Below are 17,314 nucleotides of genomic sequence, written 5' to 3'. Positions count from 1 at the left end.
ATAAAACAAAAGTAGTTTTTGTCTTGCATTGTGCAGTAAAAATAATCACATACAAATTTTGTTATTATTCCATCAATTCACCATTTTATAGGGTATTTACTTCTATGTACCCGAGACAAACCTTGCGCCTGAGGTACATAGTGCAGCAGCTATTTCCGGAATACATTTTGTTTTTAATATGTGTTGTTGTTCTTGTTATTAGTAAATGTAAACATGTGTATTTAAAATATAATAATATCTGTATGGTAGTTTTAAAATCAAAAAGAACGCAGTTAACGATTAAAAATTGTGAGTGAGGGCATAAATTTTGATAGACAATTTTAGTTTACTTATATAATGAAACCTCTGTGCAGATGGACGATTGTGTCCAACCCTCACTGTTTTACTGCTGAAAGGAAATAAAAAATAATTTTTAGATTGCAGAATGGTAATTTTTCCAGAATTGGTGATATAAATGTAGCACCAATTAGAATTTTTGTCCCAGCACAAATTAGGCAGCAACCTTTCAGTCGTTCATAAACTAGCATTTAGGATATAATGATTTACAGTACTTCAGTATTTTGTATAATCCTGAAGCACAGAAACTAACTTTAAAGCTATGATCACATTGTACGTGTATTACCAGTGAACATGTTCTCTGAACAGAGAAGTTATTCCAGTTAATTTATTTACACAATTTTATAACACTCTCCAAAATAAGGTATTGTATATGATACTGAAATTTACCTTATTTTTTCAGAAGTCTTCAAATTCACACAGCACAGAATTGTGCAGTGTGGCCATAGCTTCCTTGAAATTACATTTTTTGGTGCTTTCCATTCATCCAATCATTTGTAAAATATGCATCTTCAGTTGCATGCTGAAATTAATGTACATGCTTACCAAAATAATGAATATTTGCCATGCACCATACATATTACATTAATGTAATTTATAAGTCTGCATTCATTCTTCTTATCAGCATGCAAAATATTTGGTAATGGTAAATTTGAAAACTAATAAACTCTGGGTATTTTCCATATCATTAATAATAGTCAACATCCATACATTATTATCCACATTTACATTTTACACACAAAAAATAAACAAATCCTGTATTAACTACAGGCACTTGAAATGCATTGACATGTAAGAAGTCATCTCTAATGCTTGTACCATTTACATCTCTTTGTCGCTGCAAGAAAGAAAAGCATGGATTATTGTTATCATGGCCCTGAACTCATACAGAGATACCTACATTAATTTCATCCCATATGATTGACAGATATGGGAAGCAGTTACTCAGTCATCATTCATCTGCTTGATTATTAATTTCTTCCACATTGATGTTATTCCATACAAGTGACAGTTATGGAAAATTCCTCTTCCTGTTTGTATTGTAAGTCATCAGTTATGCGTGCTTTGTTGTTTTTCTTTCTCTACCTGTTGGATGAAAACAAATCTTCTCTTCTTAAAGACCTGAATATGCTGTTTCTAAAGACTGAGAAAAGTAGTTGTGGGTGCCTTGTGTTCTGTTTGTCTTGACTAATCTTTTTGATTTTGTAATATTATCTGCATTGTTATATGGGCAACCATTTTTGAGAATTAAGCATGAACTTTACATTACTATGCTTTAACAGATTTAGATATGATTTGGATAATTACTATAGTTATAGCAAATAGAATTTGATAAAGTATTTCAGTTGAATGAATTACTTTTGCATTTACCCTGGAATGCTAAACTAACTCCATGGAGCAAAGTCTTCTTCAGGAGCTAATAGTACACTCATCTACTCTTATAATTCCCTTGTTTCTCATTGAACATGAAGGTTCATTACATGTTCCCAACATCCCACCACTGATCCCTTTCTTGAGGCAGATAAGTCTAACCCACGCCTGCAAACTGTATTTCTCTAAGATCCATTTAAATATTATCCTCCCATCTATGCCTAGTTCTTTCAAATGCCAAATGGTCTCTTCCTTTCTGGAATTCCAAAAAAAGTGCATTTCTTTCTCCCCCCCCCCCCCCCCCATATGCACTGCATGCCCCACCCATCTAATCCTCCTTGACTTTATCATCCTAACAATATTTGGTGAACAGTACAAATTATGAAATTCCTAACTATGCATTATAAATGTCAGTAACATTTTTAAAAGAAGGGGAAAAACTAGTGAAGTAATGTTATGCAGAAATCAGGTACAAAGAAGTACAGCCAATATATGGGTTTATAATATACACACATATTAAAAAGATAACTTTAATTTTTCAGCAGAGAGAATAGTATGATTTCAGCGATGAACCCAAGTCCTTAATTAGGCAACCCATTATAAATAATATTGCCTGGAAGTCACAACTTGAACTACTGACAATATAAACAAACCAACCTAAGAATTTTACTTTTCAGTTCTTGCAAGTTTTGTTCATAACACATAATAAACATCATTCAAATAATTACAGTAACATTTAATGCAACAAACAAAATTGTTTCTGTGTAAATATTTTAATAATTTAATGGCTGCATAATTTCTTCTTGTGACATTCCTAAATATTCACCATGTCAAAAAATTTCAAACAAAATTATTATTAATATTATTCACATGCTGTATTTGTGTTTATATGACAATATTGTCTTCAATGTTGACTCCTTATTTTAAAATTAAGTATAAGGCAATAGTTTCATAAAGTAACATGTGAATATTTATTATCTTCAGTTAAGTACAAGTCATCAAGATTTTTGTAAACCAGGTAAACTTTGTACTTGCCTTGTATTGTTCCAATTAACTTTTATTTAAATAGTTATAAAATAATGTTAGTCATTGAAACACCAGTTGCTAATTATTTTTTTAATTGTTGCATCAACACTTAACTGGTAAACAAAAATCTCGATAACTTAAGAGGGTGTATAGTATGAAAGAAATCATAATAGATTTTCAGACAAGGTGAGACAGATGACCACTTCCAAGTAAAAGCAAATAAAGAAATATGATAATGCCATAAACTTGAGGACTTCACTAAATGGATACAGAGGCAAATATATCCTTCTGTTCTTTTGGACACTACTTATTCAAAAATATAACTGTAACTAATGATTCTGGATCCTTGAATGACAAAATTGTTACACACCCATACACACATTAAAATATAAATTAAAACCTCAAGGAAAAATTAATATACATAAAGCAGTCTCTTACCAATTCTGTTAAATACCAGGTTTTCAGAGCAGAAGTGGCTGGTGTCCCCAAACAAGAATAATAATTTGAATTCATGCGTTCCTAGATTCAAATATTTATCCTGAGGCTACCTGCTCTGACAAATATTGTATATATTTCTTTGGGTTCTTCGGGTAAATCTTGGGATAGTACTTTAAGACTGGTCAGAAATTCCTCATCCCATGTTTTTTTTTAATTTGTTATTCATTGCTATCCTGAGTGTGTTAAATGTCTGGATCTGCCACTGTAGATGTACACAAGTTACCTTTTCTTGCTACTATAAAAGAAATCGTAAATTGTAGTTTCATGATGACACATATGGCAAAATTAAAAGAAACATGTTAATCATAACTGTATTGATAATTATTATGAAAAATGAGTTGCTACCAGTTGTAAAACATGTTTATATAATGTATCATGTTAATGCTGAGTTTTGTTATTTGTCAAGCATTACTTATGATGATTTACAGATAAATATGTATCATGTATGTCCTGTAATCCAGTGATAAACTGGTGATCATGTTTGCATCTTGGTTTTTATAATTGCCTATAAAAGGACACTAATGAATAATTGGAAAAAACATGGGGTGAGACATTTATGACCAGTTTTAAGAAACTACTCAGACATTTGGCTGAAGGACCTGAAGAAACATACAAAATTTCTGTTGGGGCAGCTGATCACTGAACAAAGATCTGAACCTGCCATCCATTACGTCACAACATTTTGTATTTGTATTTAAGTTTATGAAGTAGTATATTAAAATATGTCTGGTTTATATTTCCATATATTAAGTAATTTAATATACATGGTGAGTATTCCAACAATATTGAAACAGTTGCCTTAATATATTTCCAAACTGTGGTCTTCTGGATTGATACCACATAGTCTTGTATATGGTTACAGTTGTTTTAGAGTAATATACTGACTTTATCATCAGGCAGTATGTTTACCTGAAACAGTGACAAACAGCTACAAGTCTACATCCAGAAGACACCAATCTGAATACTAACTCCCATGAAAACTTCATATCTCATTTGTTTGCATTTTTTTTAAAAAAATTTGTAATATTTTCAAATAATATTTTTCTGTTTGTTCATATGTGTTCAGTGACTAATATGAATTTTTGCATGTTCTGCGTCAAATAGTCAGAAGTGAATCCTGAGACAGAAAACCAGGTCACAGGAGCTGAGTCACAGCTGAATGAAGTCCGAGTGCAATATGCAGATCCAATGCAACCAGCAGAGCAGGTCTACAATGACCAAGAGGACGCAGCAAGTGGAGGTAATTATAGTATTTAAGGTGTTTATTATTCTATAACTTTAGATTGTGATCCTCTGGGTTGTTACTCCTTGAAGTCCCCTCGTTATAGACCAGCACTTTGGAGGCAGCCTGTTTCTTCAAAATGCTGGTATTCAAAAATGATTCTGAATAGCATAACAACACATAAGACCGCAATCTAAAATAAAGATGCATACTCTGCTTTGTGTACAGATTTAGAAAACTGACATTTATAAAGCAATTAGTATGAAAGTGTAGTCATATTAAAACAGATGTGCAAGATATTAAGTGTAATAATTACTTTTTAAAGAATGCTAAAAACTTGTTCCTGTTTGAATGACAATGTTTCATCAAATGAAAAAATCGAAGATTGAATTACAAAGCAAATCTCTAGAGTAGGAAATTTTACAAAATAATTAGAGAAGGGTTCTGACAATGGTGGATTACACTTAAAATTATTCACTATCTGGACTTTTTCCATCATCCTTGTTTTCCTTAGTACCTTCAGGCAGACAATGGAATAATATTTTAAGGTTCAGAATTCAGCATTATGCTACTGTTAGATATTGAATAACCAATGCAGTTACAAAAGCATTGTTAAATGATCAAGTGTTTACTCCTGTCCTAGGAAATGGCAATCCTGCAGATGTAGCAGATGAAGGAACAGAGGAAGATCAACGCAACAAGAGGTTTCTGAATTTTGGCTTTGGTGCTGACTCAAGCAGCAGCAGCAGTAGCAGTAGTGACAGTGGTTCTGGTGGTGGCTCAGGAAACTTCCTTTTTGACATTATTAGGGTGAGTATCTGATTAAGAAAAACTAACTTACACTTAGGTGTGGCCTTATAATTTATTGGTCTTCACAGTGATTTCTCAGCATGTCTTAACACTGATATTTTTATAAATATCACTTAACAAGTCTAACCAATGGATCTGTAAAAAGTTCTGCAAGATCTTCACTACATAAATTGGAGTCTGGAAACAGTTTTTACATTTATCCCTTTGATATAGTTTGACAGCTGTGGAAAGTCTGACTGTTCAAGTGATCTTTTGCTACTCTGATGACTGAAACATCACTGGAAGAAAGGTAAAACAGTTAATTTATTAAATAATACAGTACACTTGAAAATGTATGTGAACTTCTCTGAATTAAACTTGCACAAATATTTCATGTACACAGAGTCAGATAGTATGCTATTTGTTGTGGGTAATGAACACAGCACAGAATTACATAGATATCCTGTGTCATAAGAACATACATGAAGGTACAAAGGTAATGCCATATATATTACTGTTACTCTCCTTGTCCACAAGAAAAGATCACAGATCTTTTGAACAGCCAGCTATAGACTTTTGAAACATATTTTTTCCTACATTTATGTGTGTAAATTCTTCCTCCAAAGTTTGATTATGCTTCTATGAGAATTGCATTATTCATCAGTAGATGGTTTAATATTGATGAAATAATTAATCTTGTACTAAATACTGGTTATATCTAGCATTTTAAGTTATGAGTTCCTCACTTGGATATGACGATCTGCATATTTATTTCGACTTCCCATTTGGGTGTAGCAATGAAGGACACTGCAGACACTGATTATTCTGATGATTGTGACTCGCTTAGCAAACAGCAAACAGGGTGGCTCGTACAGCAGGCACAGTATACCGAGTTGTGGCGGGCACAGAAAGCCTGGATCTAGGGCTTGGCCTAGGTGTATCTACAAGAAAATCGACAACCAGGACATCAACCAATCAGACTACTACAATGACTACCAACAAAGGCAATGGGACAACCCGTGCGGTAATAACCACACTCACAGGCCTCAGCCCAACTGCTAGTCTATAACTTGTAACTTTACTCTGCTTCTGTGCATGCATCCTGGGAGCAGTGAAATTAACTCTGTACTGCCTTTTATTACCTTCAGCAATTTAACTGGTAAAGTATCTTCTGAACCTGTACACAAGGCTTAGCAATGTGCATTTATTTCCACATTCAGGGGTCTTCCACCTTACTTTCATATATACTGACTCAAATTAACAAATAATCTTCAGCCAGTATTAAAGCAAAGGGAAAAGATACCTTCTTCCACACTTTTGATTTCCACTTCAGTCACTTATCATGTAAATTAAATTCTTAAGACTCCAAGCAAATGCTTTTGAAAATTAATTAAAAGGCATGGAAAGCTATAATCAAATTTGTGATTTTTTTTCTTCCAAATTTGTTTGTAGATATTTTACATATCTCACAGACCTCCAAATTAATTTATTCCAGGGACAGTCAATTGTTGTAGAAGGTTTATTTATTTTGTATCCTCATTCCACATATTGTATTTCTGTCTTCTTCCATATTTTTAGCTCTCTCCCCACTTTGGCCAGGCTGGTCCCCTTTCTTTCCCTTCTCCCACTAGCTCCATTGCTCTGTCTTAACTCCAATCCTCCTCCTCTTCCTGTTCTCCCCCTCATTAATTGGCCTGACTAAGCTTCTGGCTTGTTAAAACTGCTCCTATACCTAACCCAATTTCTCCATGCATGATTTACTCATTGCCTTGATGATGGACATAGTAAACACCTCTAAGACATTGGTCTACCAGACTACACAGTGCAACATCCCAGAAGACAGACATATGGTTAGAAATAATGAGTACAGATCTTTTTATATGAGACAGACAAGCTGGCTGTGAATTATTATTCTATTATTCTGAACATAATCCCAAATATAGATTGTTGCATACCCATTTCTTCCAGAATTGTAACATGCTTGCTTGAGGGAAGGTGCATGATCTGACTTCTGCTCCATAGCTATTTTCTTAAATTAACCTTAACTTGCATATCCTGTGTTTCCACTTGTACATGTAGCTACTAGATTAATCATCTCTCTCAGACTGGCTGTCTCTTAATGCATCATCATATATACGTATCTAAGATTGTACAATGAAAATTCTATAAAAGTGTACATTTTGATCAAGATATATATGGCAAATAACAAATGGAACAAATAAGAAGGAAAATAAGTGTCATTCATGCAAATTATTAATGAAAGTATTTTAATATACAAACACACAATTTGGATGTATAGGATGTACTAGCAAGTTCAGTACCTAACCAATGAAAATGTATTTTATTTAACAATAAAACAAATAAACATTAAGCATTTCTCTTTAGCAAGAATATGAAGTCAGATAAGGACAGTCATACAGATATTCCTATTTTACTCATTATCTACCTTTATATTTTAATAGTACTTAGATTCACCACTCATAACATGCACTGCTTCTGTGTAGCCTGATAATATTTATATACTGTTATATAACAATGAGATTTATTTTGACCTATTTCCAGCTTTGAAAATGAAAACAGTAGTTCCTTAATTTATGGCATAAAGGATTAAAGGTATTTATTACAAAACTCCCAATTGAAATTGGTATAAATAAATCAAAATTATAGTAAATGCATGAGATCTTAGAATAGCTAATTACATATTGTTTGGTTTGTATTCAGAATATATTGAATATTCAGTCTGTCTAACTTATAAGAAGCAATTAATTTTCTATACACATTCTCTGAGCCGAATTTAACACGCTATAAACATACTAAATAACTCAAACATTATCTCATTAAAATGAAAACAAGCAGAATTCCAATAAAGTGGAAATCTCTATAGTGCCTAAAAAAGAATATTCATGGTGCACATAAAGACATTATGTGAAAGCAGAAAATGTTCCACATCTTCCCATCTGTCTCCATACAGAGCTTTTAATTTTATCTGTTTTCATATTTGCTTCTTTCTTCATCTTTAATTTCAGCAAATAACAAAACAATGGTTTCTACTTCTATTTTGAACTTGTCTGTAATGATAATTTATCTTCTGTACTATTTTATGGTTATCCCAAGTTCTTCTGGGTAAGATATAGATCATCAACACCAATTCATGATCCATTATTACCCTTAACATTATCATTTTCTTATTAAGTCTAACTTCAAATGCTTGACACTTCATCTGAAGAAGCAAATAATTCATTTGGAGATAAACACTTTATCAGCTCATATATCCTTCTGCAGCAGGTTTGATTTCTATTTTGATGGCACTTATTTAGTTGTATGACAGCTGTTACTAGCATTAATGTTTTTAGTTGTGAATTTGTTCTTCCTTTGAATATCCGCTCCAGGAGACCTCAAGGCATATGTACAAAATTTTAGTTGGACAGCCTGAAGAAGGAGACCACTCTGAAGACTTTGACATAGATGGGAGGATAATAATTAAAATTGATCATAGTAAAATCAGGTTTGGGTGTATGGACTGGATTCATCTGGCTCAGGGTAGAGTGGGCTCTTTTGGACACAGTAATAAACCTTCAGGATTCATGAAATGTGGATAACTTATTAACTAGATGAGTGTAATAGTAGCTTCTCAAGAAGGACTTTGCTCCATGGAGTTAGTTTGCCTGTTTTTTACAGTATAATAATTTCTTGTTAGCCCTTTCTGTCCATTATCATCTGAATGTGATTTACAGCCAGATAAGAGAGAGATGTAGTTTTATATATAATAGTTTACAGGATATGCATTAGAGAGACTAAAACACTTCCTCACAGATGTAAGAAATTTGAAAACCCTGTTTAACTTGTTAATTACTTCATATTTCTAGTCCCTAAATTACCATAGTCAAAATTTTATAGACTTCTGTAATGGCTGCCAGTAGCAGTTATCCCATCATCTAGGTGTACAATTGCCCAGATTACACTTCCATCCTGGTTAAGTTTCTGATTACAGAGTGATTTCAGGTTATATCAACCAAAATCCTCTCTGTAGATGTAAATATACTTCAGGAAACCTCATTGACTGTAATAATAAATCCCATAACATTTAGAAACATTAAATGCAGAAATACTTATCTGTTTCTGTTGCTTTGTTGGAATACTTATTAATTTAACTTTGCATTGGAAACAGTAACATAGGAGCTTGACAGCCTGAGAAAGGCTGATGGAAGAAGGAATTTGAATTTTTATGCATGATGTAATGGTAGAAATTGCATGATGGTCTGTAATTTGACATACTAATTTCTATTATAATGCTTAATTCATAAAAATCCCATAAATACATAACTGATCATTATATAATCCCAGAACATTAATACTGTATAGGTAATCAGTTGCCTGTATCACTATTTACTGAAAATTTAAGTGTCTGCATGCTCTATAGTTTTAATAAAATAAAATATTTCTCATGCCTTCAATACAATGCACTATAAACTGTTAACTGTCTGCTTTCATTTCTTTCTTGAACTTAATTTTTCATTTATTCAAAAGCTGTTTTTATTTTGAAAGCAATGCATTGGAATTCGATAGTCAGCATTTCACAAAATACATTATATTACAGTTTCTGAATAAATTTGATTGTATTGCATTGCATTTCCTTGATAAAATACAGCTGCTTTGATTTATCTGTTCCTAAATCTAACAAATCTCTAAATCTATGACTCTCAATAAGATTTTCCCCGACATCTTTCAGACATACACTTCTGTGACATAGGCCAAGAGAAGACACAAATATATAAGATACTGTTGATATGTTGAAATATTTCTGCCATGTGATATGACTGATAAGTATTCTCTACTTGTGACACTTTTCTTTTTTATAAATGCAAATTGGTCATCTTGTTCTCAAGTTCCAGTTTGTCTTAAAATTCGAGTTCTGAGGATTGCAGTCATGCTCAAATTGTTAGAAAGTATGTTTGAAAAAACTTGTATTCTCATTTTGACTAGAGTTATATGTATGAATAACATGTTCATTACAAATCTTAACTTGTATGTCTGTGGACCTTTAAAGCATATTTTACCACATACTTTAAATTACTTCTAAAGCAGCTGTAACATATTTATTACTTGTTGAAGTGGTTCTTTTATCTGTTTGGTATGTTTTGAACACTACAGTAGTTTAAAATGAGATGTACGGACTGAGGTACTCCACGCTTATATACTCTGAACTGTAACATATGACTGTATACTCTTTCTAAATTTGATTTTAGCAAGCAAAAGTAAGTCAAAATGCTTGTATGTTGTATAAGCATTAAAGAAAGCTAACAGAAACTAAACCACTCTAAATACTGCAATTAATTTGTGAGATGATATGTACAGAAGCTTTCAGATAATTACTTTTAAAATTATTTAAGAGCAACATTAATTTTTATATAGTTTCTTGTCCTCTTAATGATAACCCAAAAATATACCAGTACATTGCTCATTCATTAGCTAGATGATCTTAGTCAGTAAAGTGATTGGCTAGAAGCTGAATATTTGGGGTTCAGTTTTCAAGAAAAGCAGGAATTTTTTCTCTGTATTCAAACTGGCCCTGAGGCTCGTCAGATCTTCTCTCTAATGAGTACAGCCAGCTTTCTCTCCAGGGTTAAAGCAAGTGGAGTATGAAGATTACCACTAACTTTCTATTAGTGCTGAAGTTTGGAGTGCATGGTCTTTCCTCCCCAAGGAAATAGCCGTTGTTACTCTTTCACTGGTTAGGAAGCTTAGTAGGCTCAAGAGCTGTTCCATATGAAGTGGTGAAGAGAAAGGCCCTGCACTTACCAGAAACTGAACTCTGGTTATTCAACCCATAGCCAATCGCCTTAGCTATATTTGCTCATCTTATAATGTAGATACACAATAAATTATCTCAGTTAGGACAACTGATTGACACCATGATCAATCTTAGTAATGTATATGTGGTATAAAAGTACACATTGCAATCAAACTCATTGCTCTGAGCTGATTCATATTGAACATACTGTTGCCATTCAGATTTTCTGATTCAGGAAACCAACTTACGTATGAGACTGAAATGATTTATGGTGACTTAACTATGTACATTTCATAAATTTTTCCCTCATAAATAATAAAATATGTTCTACTATAATACATTAATGTTAGAATGTCATATTCACATACAAGTATTAACTCCAGGAATTTTGAATGCAAATCTCTGTGGTGTAAAAAAATTTCAATTAAACACTTAAATTAGATATGGTAGTTGTTTAACTTTCAATAACTTTAAATACTGATGAGTCTTGCTTGTTGTCACCTTGAAATAATATAATTTTTTTTATTTAATGCTAGTAGAACATTATCTAACAAATAAATATTTATTCTGTTTGTAGATATGTCTGAATTATAAAACAAACAGCTTCATTACAGATTTATCATTTTAAATATTAAGCAAGGCAACAGTTATTCTTTTTATAAATCTTAGAAAGATATAAATGTATATGTGCGATAAAAGTCTATATCAAATATTTTTATTAAGATATAATTTAGTAGAATATTAAAACATTTACAATGTACTGCCATTTTGCACTATAAAGCTGCTTATTTTGTGATAAATTACTCATTTCTTCAGGAAATTCAAGAATGTGTAGGTTTTAACTGGACTATGAAGTGATTATTCTTTATATTTAGAAGTTTTATTATTGCATTTTACTGACATTTTTAATGGAACTACTGTTTCTTTGCATATATAAAATCTTATATTGAAAGCATAGTAATATAACACTGTATTCCATCACTGTGGTTTTTCAGAGAGGTCTACAGTGAGTTTGTGGTTAGGTCTGTCTTTATCTCCCACCTCCCCCCCCCCAACAAATCTTATGCAATGTTTTTAGTAGAAGAATCCTGTCCTATAAATTTAAATGTTAACACTTACACAGATTCTGTAACTCCTAGGTGTATGTGAGGTCCCTTTAAGCAAAATAGGTATTTGTGCAATTAGAAAATCTAGTTACTGATGTGGAAGTTATTACTATTAGCATTACAAGATTACATGGAATATGATTTAGTTCTCATATCTTACCACTCAAAAGTTTAATGTCATGAAAATTTTCACTCCTAAGACTGAGATTATTTAAACAATAAACAAACCCAGTGTAGGCCTAAGCAGAGGCTTCAGCAGCAGCAGTCAGAGCAGATATATGGATACAAAGACAAGGCTTTCATTGGTAATACTGAAAACTATAATGACAATAAATTGTCACTGTCCAGAAATGTATAACTATGTTTAAAATTTCTTTTTACATCTCATGTTCTAGCTCAACAAATACACAAGGCCTAAAGAAAACTTGTCATAAATGTTTTGCTTGTTTTGTATCTAATCTCTAGAATATGCCTGAGTATGCAGAAAGAAAGGTATGTGTTTGCTTTGGAAGTCATTGGTAATGGTTTATTATAATAAATTTTTATATCTTTATCTCCATTTTATAAGCATTGTATGATGATTTGAACTGCTTCAAAGCTATTACATATGGGTGGCAGAAAAAAAAATATATCTTTGTATTACATTGTCAATTGATACAGATGGTTAGGAAAAGGGTTTGAATTTCCTAAAACATACTATTGCACTAGTATGTAACACATAACCGTAATGATAGAGGCAGCAAGCATCTCTGAAATGTCAATAAACATCTATGAGACTGCACAGAACAATATCGCAAAAGACAGTCATCATCTAAAAATTACTATTTCCTATAGTTTACATTATTTTTAAACTGCTTTTAAACACATTTCTTATAACATCTGATTAGCAGTTGCATGCGTAACCGGTTCATAGAAGAACTTTGTTGTTATATTACCACCATGTAGTGACAAAATAGTGAAATACATTTTTTACACTTATTAAACTATAAATTATTAAGAACAATAACCCAGGTTATACTGAGACAGAGCTGTTCAGTAAACAGGTAAGGAAACATTTATTTAAAGTGAAGTATTTTCAGGTGATAAACCATGTCAGTCTTAAATAAGCTGATATCAATACCTGTTGATAGAGTTACAAACAATCCAATTCATACAGAAAGAATGGAGGCGATGCTCACTGAGTGTTCCATGCACTATACTAATTACATTGATTGTTGTAATAATCTCATCTGATTGCTGAACTGAAACAAAACTAGCACGGAAAATAACCAAGGCACTTTATATCCTGTATCAATTGACAAGTAGTGTTTTATGTAATGAAGTGTAAATTGTAAGAGCAATGAGAAGTACACAAAGGCAATGTAGATGTAATAATTTCTGTATTTAAAGATGCAGGATGGATGACACAACTTGTGTCTGATAACATTTGTCTGTAGTGTAATAGTTCTTGCATGGAATTAAATTTTAAAAAGGAACTGAGTTACAGCTATGAATCTTAGTAAAGTCTGATAACCATCCACTGGTTTGACTACTATTGTATTCAGCGTTCAAATGTTTCATTTATAGTCTTTCATATAACTGTACCAAGGAAAATACTAACTTCCAAATTAATAACATATAAATTGGAGATCTGAGGTTTTAGCAGCAACATGTATGATGATAGCTGTATTCAGGAATGCAACACTATAGAGTCTGGTAGATATTGACTGTTCCAGATGAGATTGTCTTTAATTCTTCCATACAGTCTTACTGAGGTCTCCCTTTCCTCCCATTGGTTCTCCTCACTCAGGTTCTCCCTTCTACCCTTGGTTCAGCCATGGCTCTGACTTGTCTATAACACCAGTCAGTATCTACCAAACTGCATGGTGCTAGCTATCATAATGAAAATTTGGAGTTTGTAGATAGAATTAGTAGAAGTACTGGCCCAGCATACTTAATTTTGGAAGTTTTTAACCTTGTTTATTACAGTGAAAATAAACACTGAAAGTGCAACAGTATGCACAAAAGAACAGTCATTTGTAACTGTAGAAATAGTATATTTAATTCACTGTAGTACATGCATGAGAATATTTCCTTAACATGCCTGAGTGAGATATGAAATAGTAGAGTCTCAATGACCAGTTCATTCCTTATTTTGCAGAGATGTTTTTATAACATATTTTAATAAAGTAAAGCTGTCCCACTACATGCCATTCAGGCATTTGAGGGGAGAGAAGGTGTAACTAAAAACAAATTGTTTAAAACATTAGCAGCTAAAAGGGCATATCAAGATAAGGTACCTGATTTATTACACATGACACATTCAAAAAATTAGGAAATAAATTGTATTTACAAGCAAATAAAATTACTTGTATTATTTTGAAGGATTCTGTATCCATGATCCATGAAACTCTTTCTCTTCCAGGCTTTAATGCAAAATTTAATACAACAAACATTTATGTTGTGATCACCAAAACATTCAGGAAACAAATTTATTGTTATTTCTGCAAGTTATATTTTGTAAGCATCTTGTCTTTGCTAATTTATTTTAACTAAATGACATTTATGGAGACCTGGTAAGCTAAAGAGTGTCTGTATGTCATAATTGAGTCTGGCTGAGAAAAGGAAATACTGTAACTTGATGAATATTAGATACTTGAGGATACCTGATTTCTCTCTTCAGTACTTCAGAATAGAAACTTAATTTTTAGCATATTATACATATCAAAGTTTAGGTACTTTCTTCACAAAACACAAGAAAGATGTGTGCAAGTTATGTAAGATTTAGAAATTACTGTGTAGTAGTGAGGGATGGATACATTTTTCATTGCATTTCATTAAATATATATTGTCTAAAAAAATCTTTTAAATAAGAGATGTAGATGTTAATGAGCTCTATATTTCATATCACCTACCAATTTCTCACATAATCAACCATTTTTGAGAAAAATTATAAAGTTTGTTTTTAGCTTTGTGTGAATTAAGCTTCAGGTTTGTCCAAAACCATATTCATCTGAAGGCATTTGGTGTATATCCTCCTAATACTAAATTCAATCTAAATCTCCATTCCAAATGTGCTGACAGTTAGACACACAACTTACCCATCATGCACACGTTTTATGCACTTTATGCAAATAAGATTATCCCTACCAAGGAGGATAAAACTGAAGCTACAGTTCATAACTAGATTTATTAATGACGGAATTCTGTAATGAGTGTGAGATACATCCATAACCAGAACTATGTTGTGTGTCTCAAGTAGGTACAGTGAGATTATTTTTTAGCATCCTTGTTAATTCTTGAACCTTTAAGGTACCCCATCACATGGACCATAGAGATTCAGACTGCTGTCTGAACCAGCAAACTTTCAGCCTAAATGCATTAAATTAAAGTTGCCCTAACTACAGCACGCATTCTAGGCACCTCCATAAAAAGTTTTCAGGCATAAATATTTATGGTAGCTGTTCTGGGGTGCTTGGAAAAAATCTCACTGTATAAAAAACTCTGGGTTTATGTACATTTTATACATTTCCTTGTTGTGATGCAGTTGGTAGCTGGAAGCGGCAACACTGACTCAAGTAATGATGGCAAGCCAGCTGAAGTGTCAGCAGGTGGAGGAGGACAAGTAGAGAAGGATGATGGTTACCAGGCAGGAATCCCAGGTCCTATCACCAGGTTGTTCATTATTGCCAACAGAGGCATTGCTAATTTGGTGCAGGACCTAATCTTGGTGAGTGCTGAGAACTCAACCTTTACATCTGACAGCTGCTTAAACTACATAACTTGTCTGTCCTTCCTTCTCATCTTTACAAATCCCCAACCACGTGAGTCTCAACACATACCATACCAATTGTCCATACCTTCCTGTTGGTTCCCTAAAAGGGCTAGTATGTACTGTTTTTCTCTCTTCTCTCTGACTGACTGGCTCTATGACGCAACAGCTTGAAGCTGAGCCTTGGCCTTCTCCCATGTGGAAGGTTTCTTTGTTTTTGAAGTGTGCATTTATGAGTAGTGAGTGACAAGCCCACTGCCTCTGCAAAATTTCTACTCAAGCCATCTAGTAGTGAATCAGGAGAGACTTGGGTGAGAAATGGCTGCTGAATTTTTCTTACAAAACATCTCGTTCCTGATAGTAAGGTTCTTTTACATGACGTAAATCGACATGGGACTGCCGGCTTTACTTCTTCTCCAAAGCAAGTTGTGCTACTGATTTTTATCACCCTTAAAAATCTATCAACCTCGGCCAGGTTTGAACCTGCAAACCTTGGGTCCAGTGAAAAGCATCCTAACTGTTAGTCCACAGAGGGTGACATCTCCTGTCTCAGCCTTCCTTAACCCATAGAAAGGGCTCTTTCCCATTGGCCCAGATGCAGCTCCACTCTCTAATTGTCATCCTGGTTCTGACTGGCCAATTCCTGTGACCTTATTCTGATATAAACCAGCTGTTTCCCAACCCTCCTCATTTCAGCCCTGATGATACAGGCAGTACAGTCCATTGAAACATCAGCAACAAGTAAACTTCTGTGGTGCCAGCACCCAAAAGGAGATTAAGTGTCAATAATGAATTTATGTGAAATTTCAAATTGGTTATTACTCTTAAGGATGTTTATGGTAAAACAGCTGAATCTCATCCTCCTGAGCAGGGCAATATAGTATAAAGGACACAAAAACTTTCAAATGATTAAAGAGTTTTGTTTTCAAAACTCTGTAACAGAATTTTAAACATTCTTTAATATAGAGTATTTATATGCTATTTAATCATTTTAAGGTCATAGCCATACTGTCAAGTGAAATGTATACTGAGTTAGATAGTATTCAGTGTGTAGTATGCAATGAATTTTGGGAGTTGGCTCTATTCTCATTTTCATCTATTACTGGTGAAACTTACTTCGATACTTTGACGACCTGTTCTTGAAGTGCCTGAGCACTGCGGGTCCCAACTTTTCATTGACTTTGACAAGAAACATACTAACAATAAAAAATTGTCAGTATAATCACAACTCACCTTAAGACGGGAGTAGAACCAAGAACAGAAACATCATGCACATTAAATATATCTGAGACAATAGACAGTATCCAAACACAACTGCAATGTAATGAATTAATAATTGCCAGAGATCTACAAATAATTACTAAAATCATAAATGACTTTTGACTTTGAAGATGTTAAGGTCATAATCTTTGTGTCTCCTGGCG

General features: G+C 33.1%; 1 protein-coding gene across 5 annotated transcripts in view; it reads left to right on the top strand.

Moving 5' to 3' along the window:
* LOC110829565 (uncharacterized) overlaps nucleotides 1-17,314 on the top strand; it is a 173,054-nt gene that overhangs the window by 152,722 nt on the left and 3,018 nt on the right. For 4 of the 5 annotated variants that reach the window (XM_022063404.2, XM_087355228.1, XM_022063406.2 and 1 more), the window contains 4 exons: nucleotides 4,336-4,471; nucleotides 5,097-5,263; nucleotides 6,090-6,266; nucleotides 15,666-15,848. In XM_022063404.2, coding sequence (XP_021919096.1) covers nucleotides 4,336-4,471; nucleotides 5,097-5,263; nucleotides 6,090-6,266; nucleotides 15,666-15,848 — 663 coding nt within the window. The remainder of the gene's footprint in view (nucleotides 1-4,335; nucleotides 4,472-5,096; nucleotides 5,264-6,089; nucleotides 6,267-15,665; nucleotides 15,849-17,314) is intronic. The other variant, XM_022063405.2, reaches the window with a different exon arrangement.

This window comes from Zootermopsis nevadensis, unplaced genomic scaffold (assembly GCF_977971745.1).
Source record: "Zootermopsis nevadensis isolate Lab colony 2312 unplaced genomic scaffold, Znev_1.0 Znev_ptg000024l, whole genome shotgun sequence".
Taxonomy (NCBI): Eukaryota; Metazoa; Arthropoda; class Insecta; order Blattodea; family Termopsidae; genus Zootermopsis; species Zootermopsis nevadensis.
This window is presented reverse-complemented; position numbering and strand designations above follow the sequence as displayed.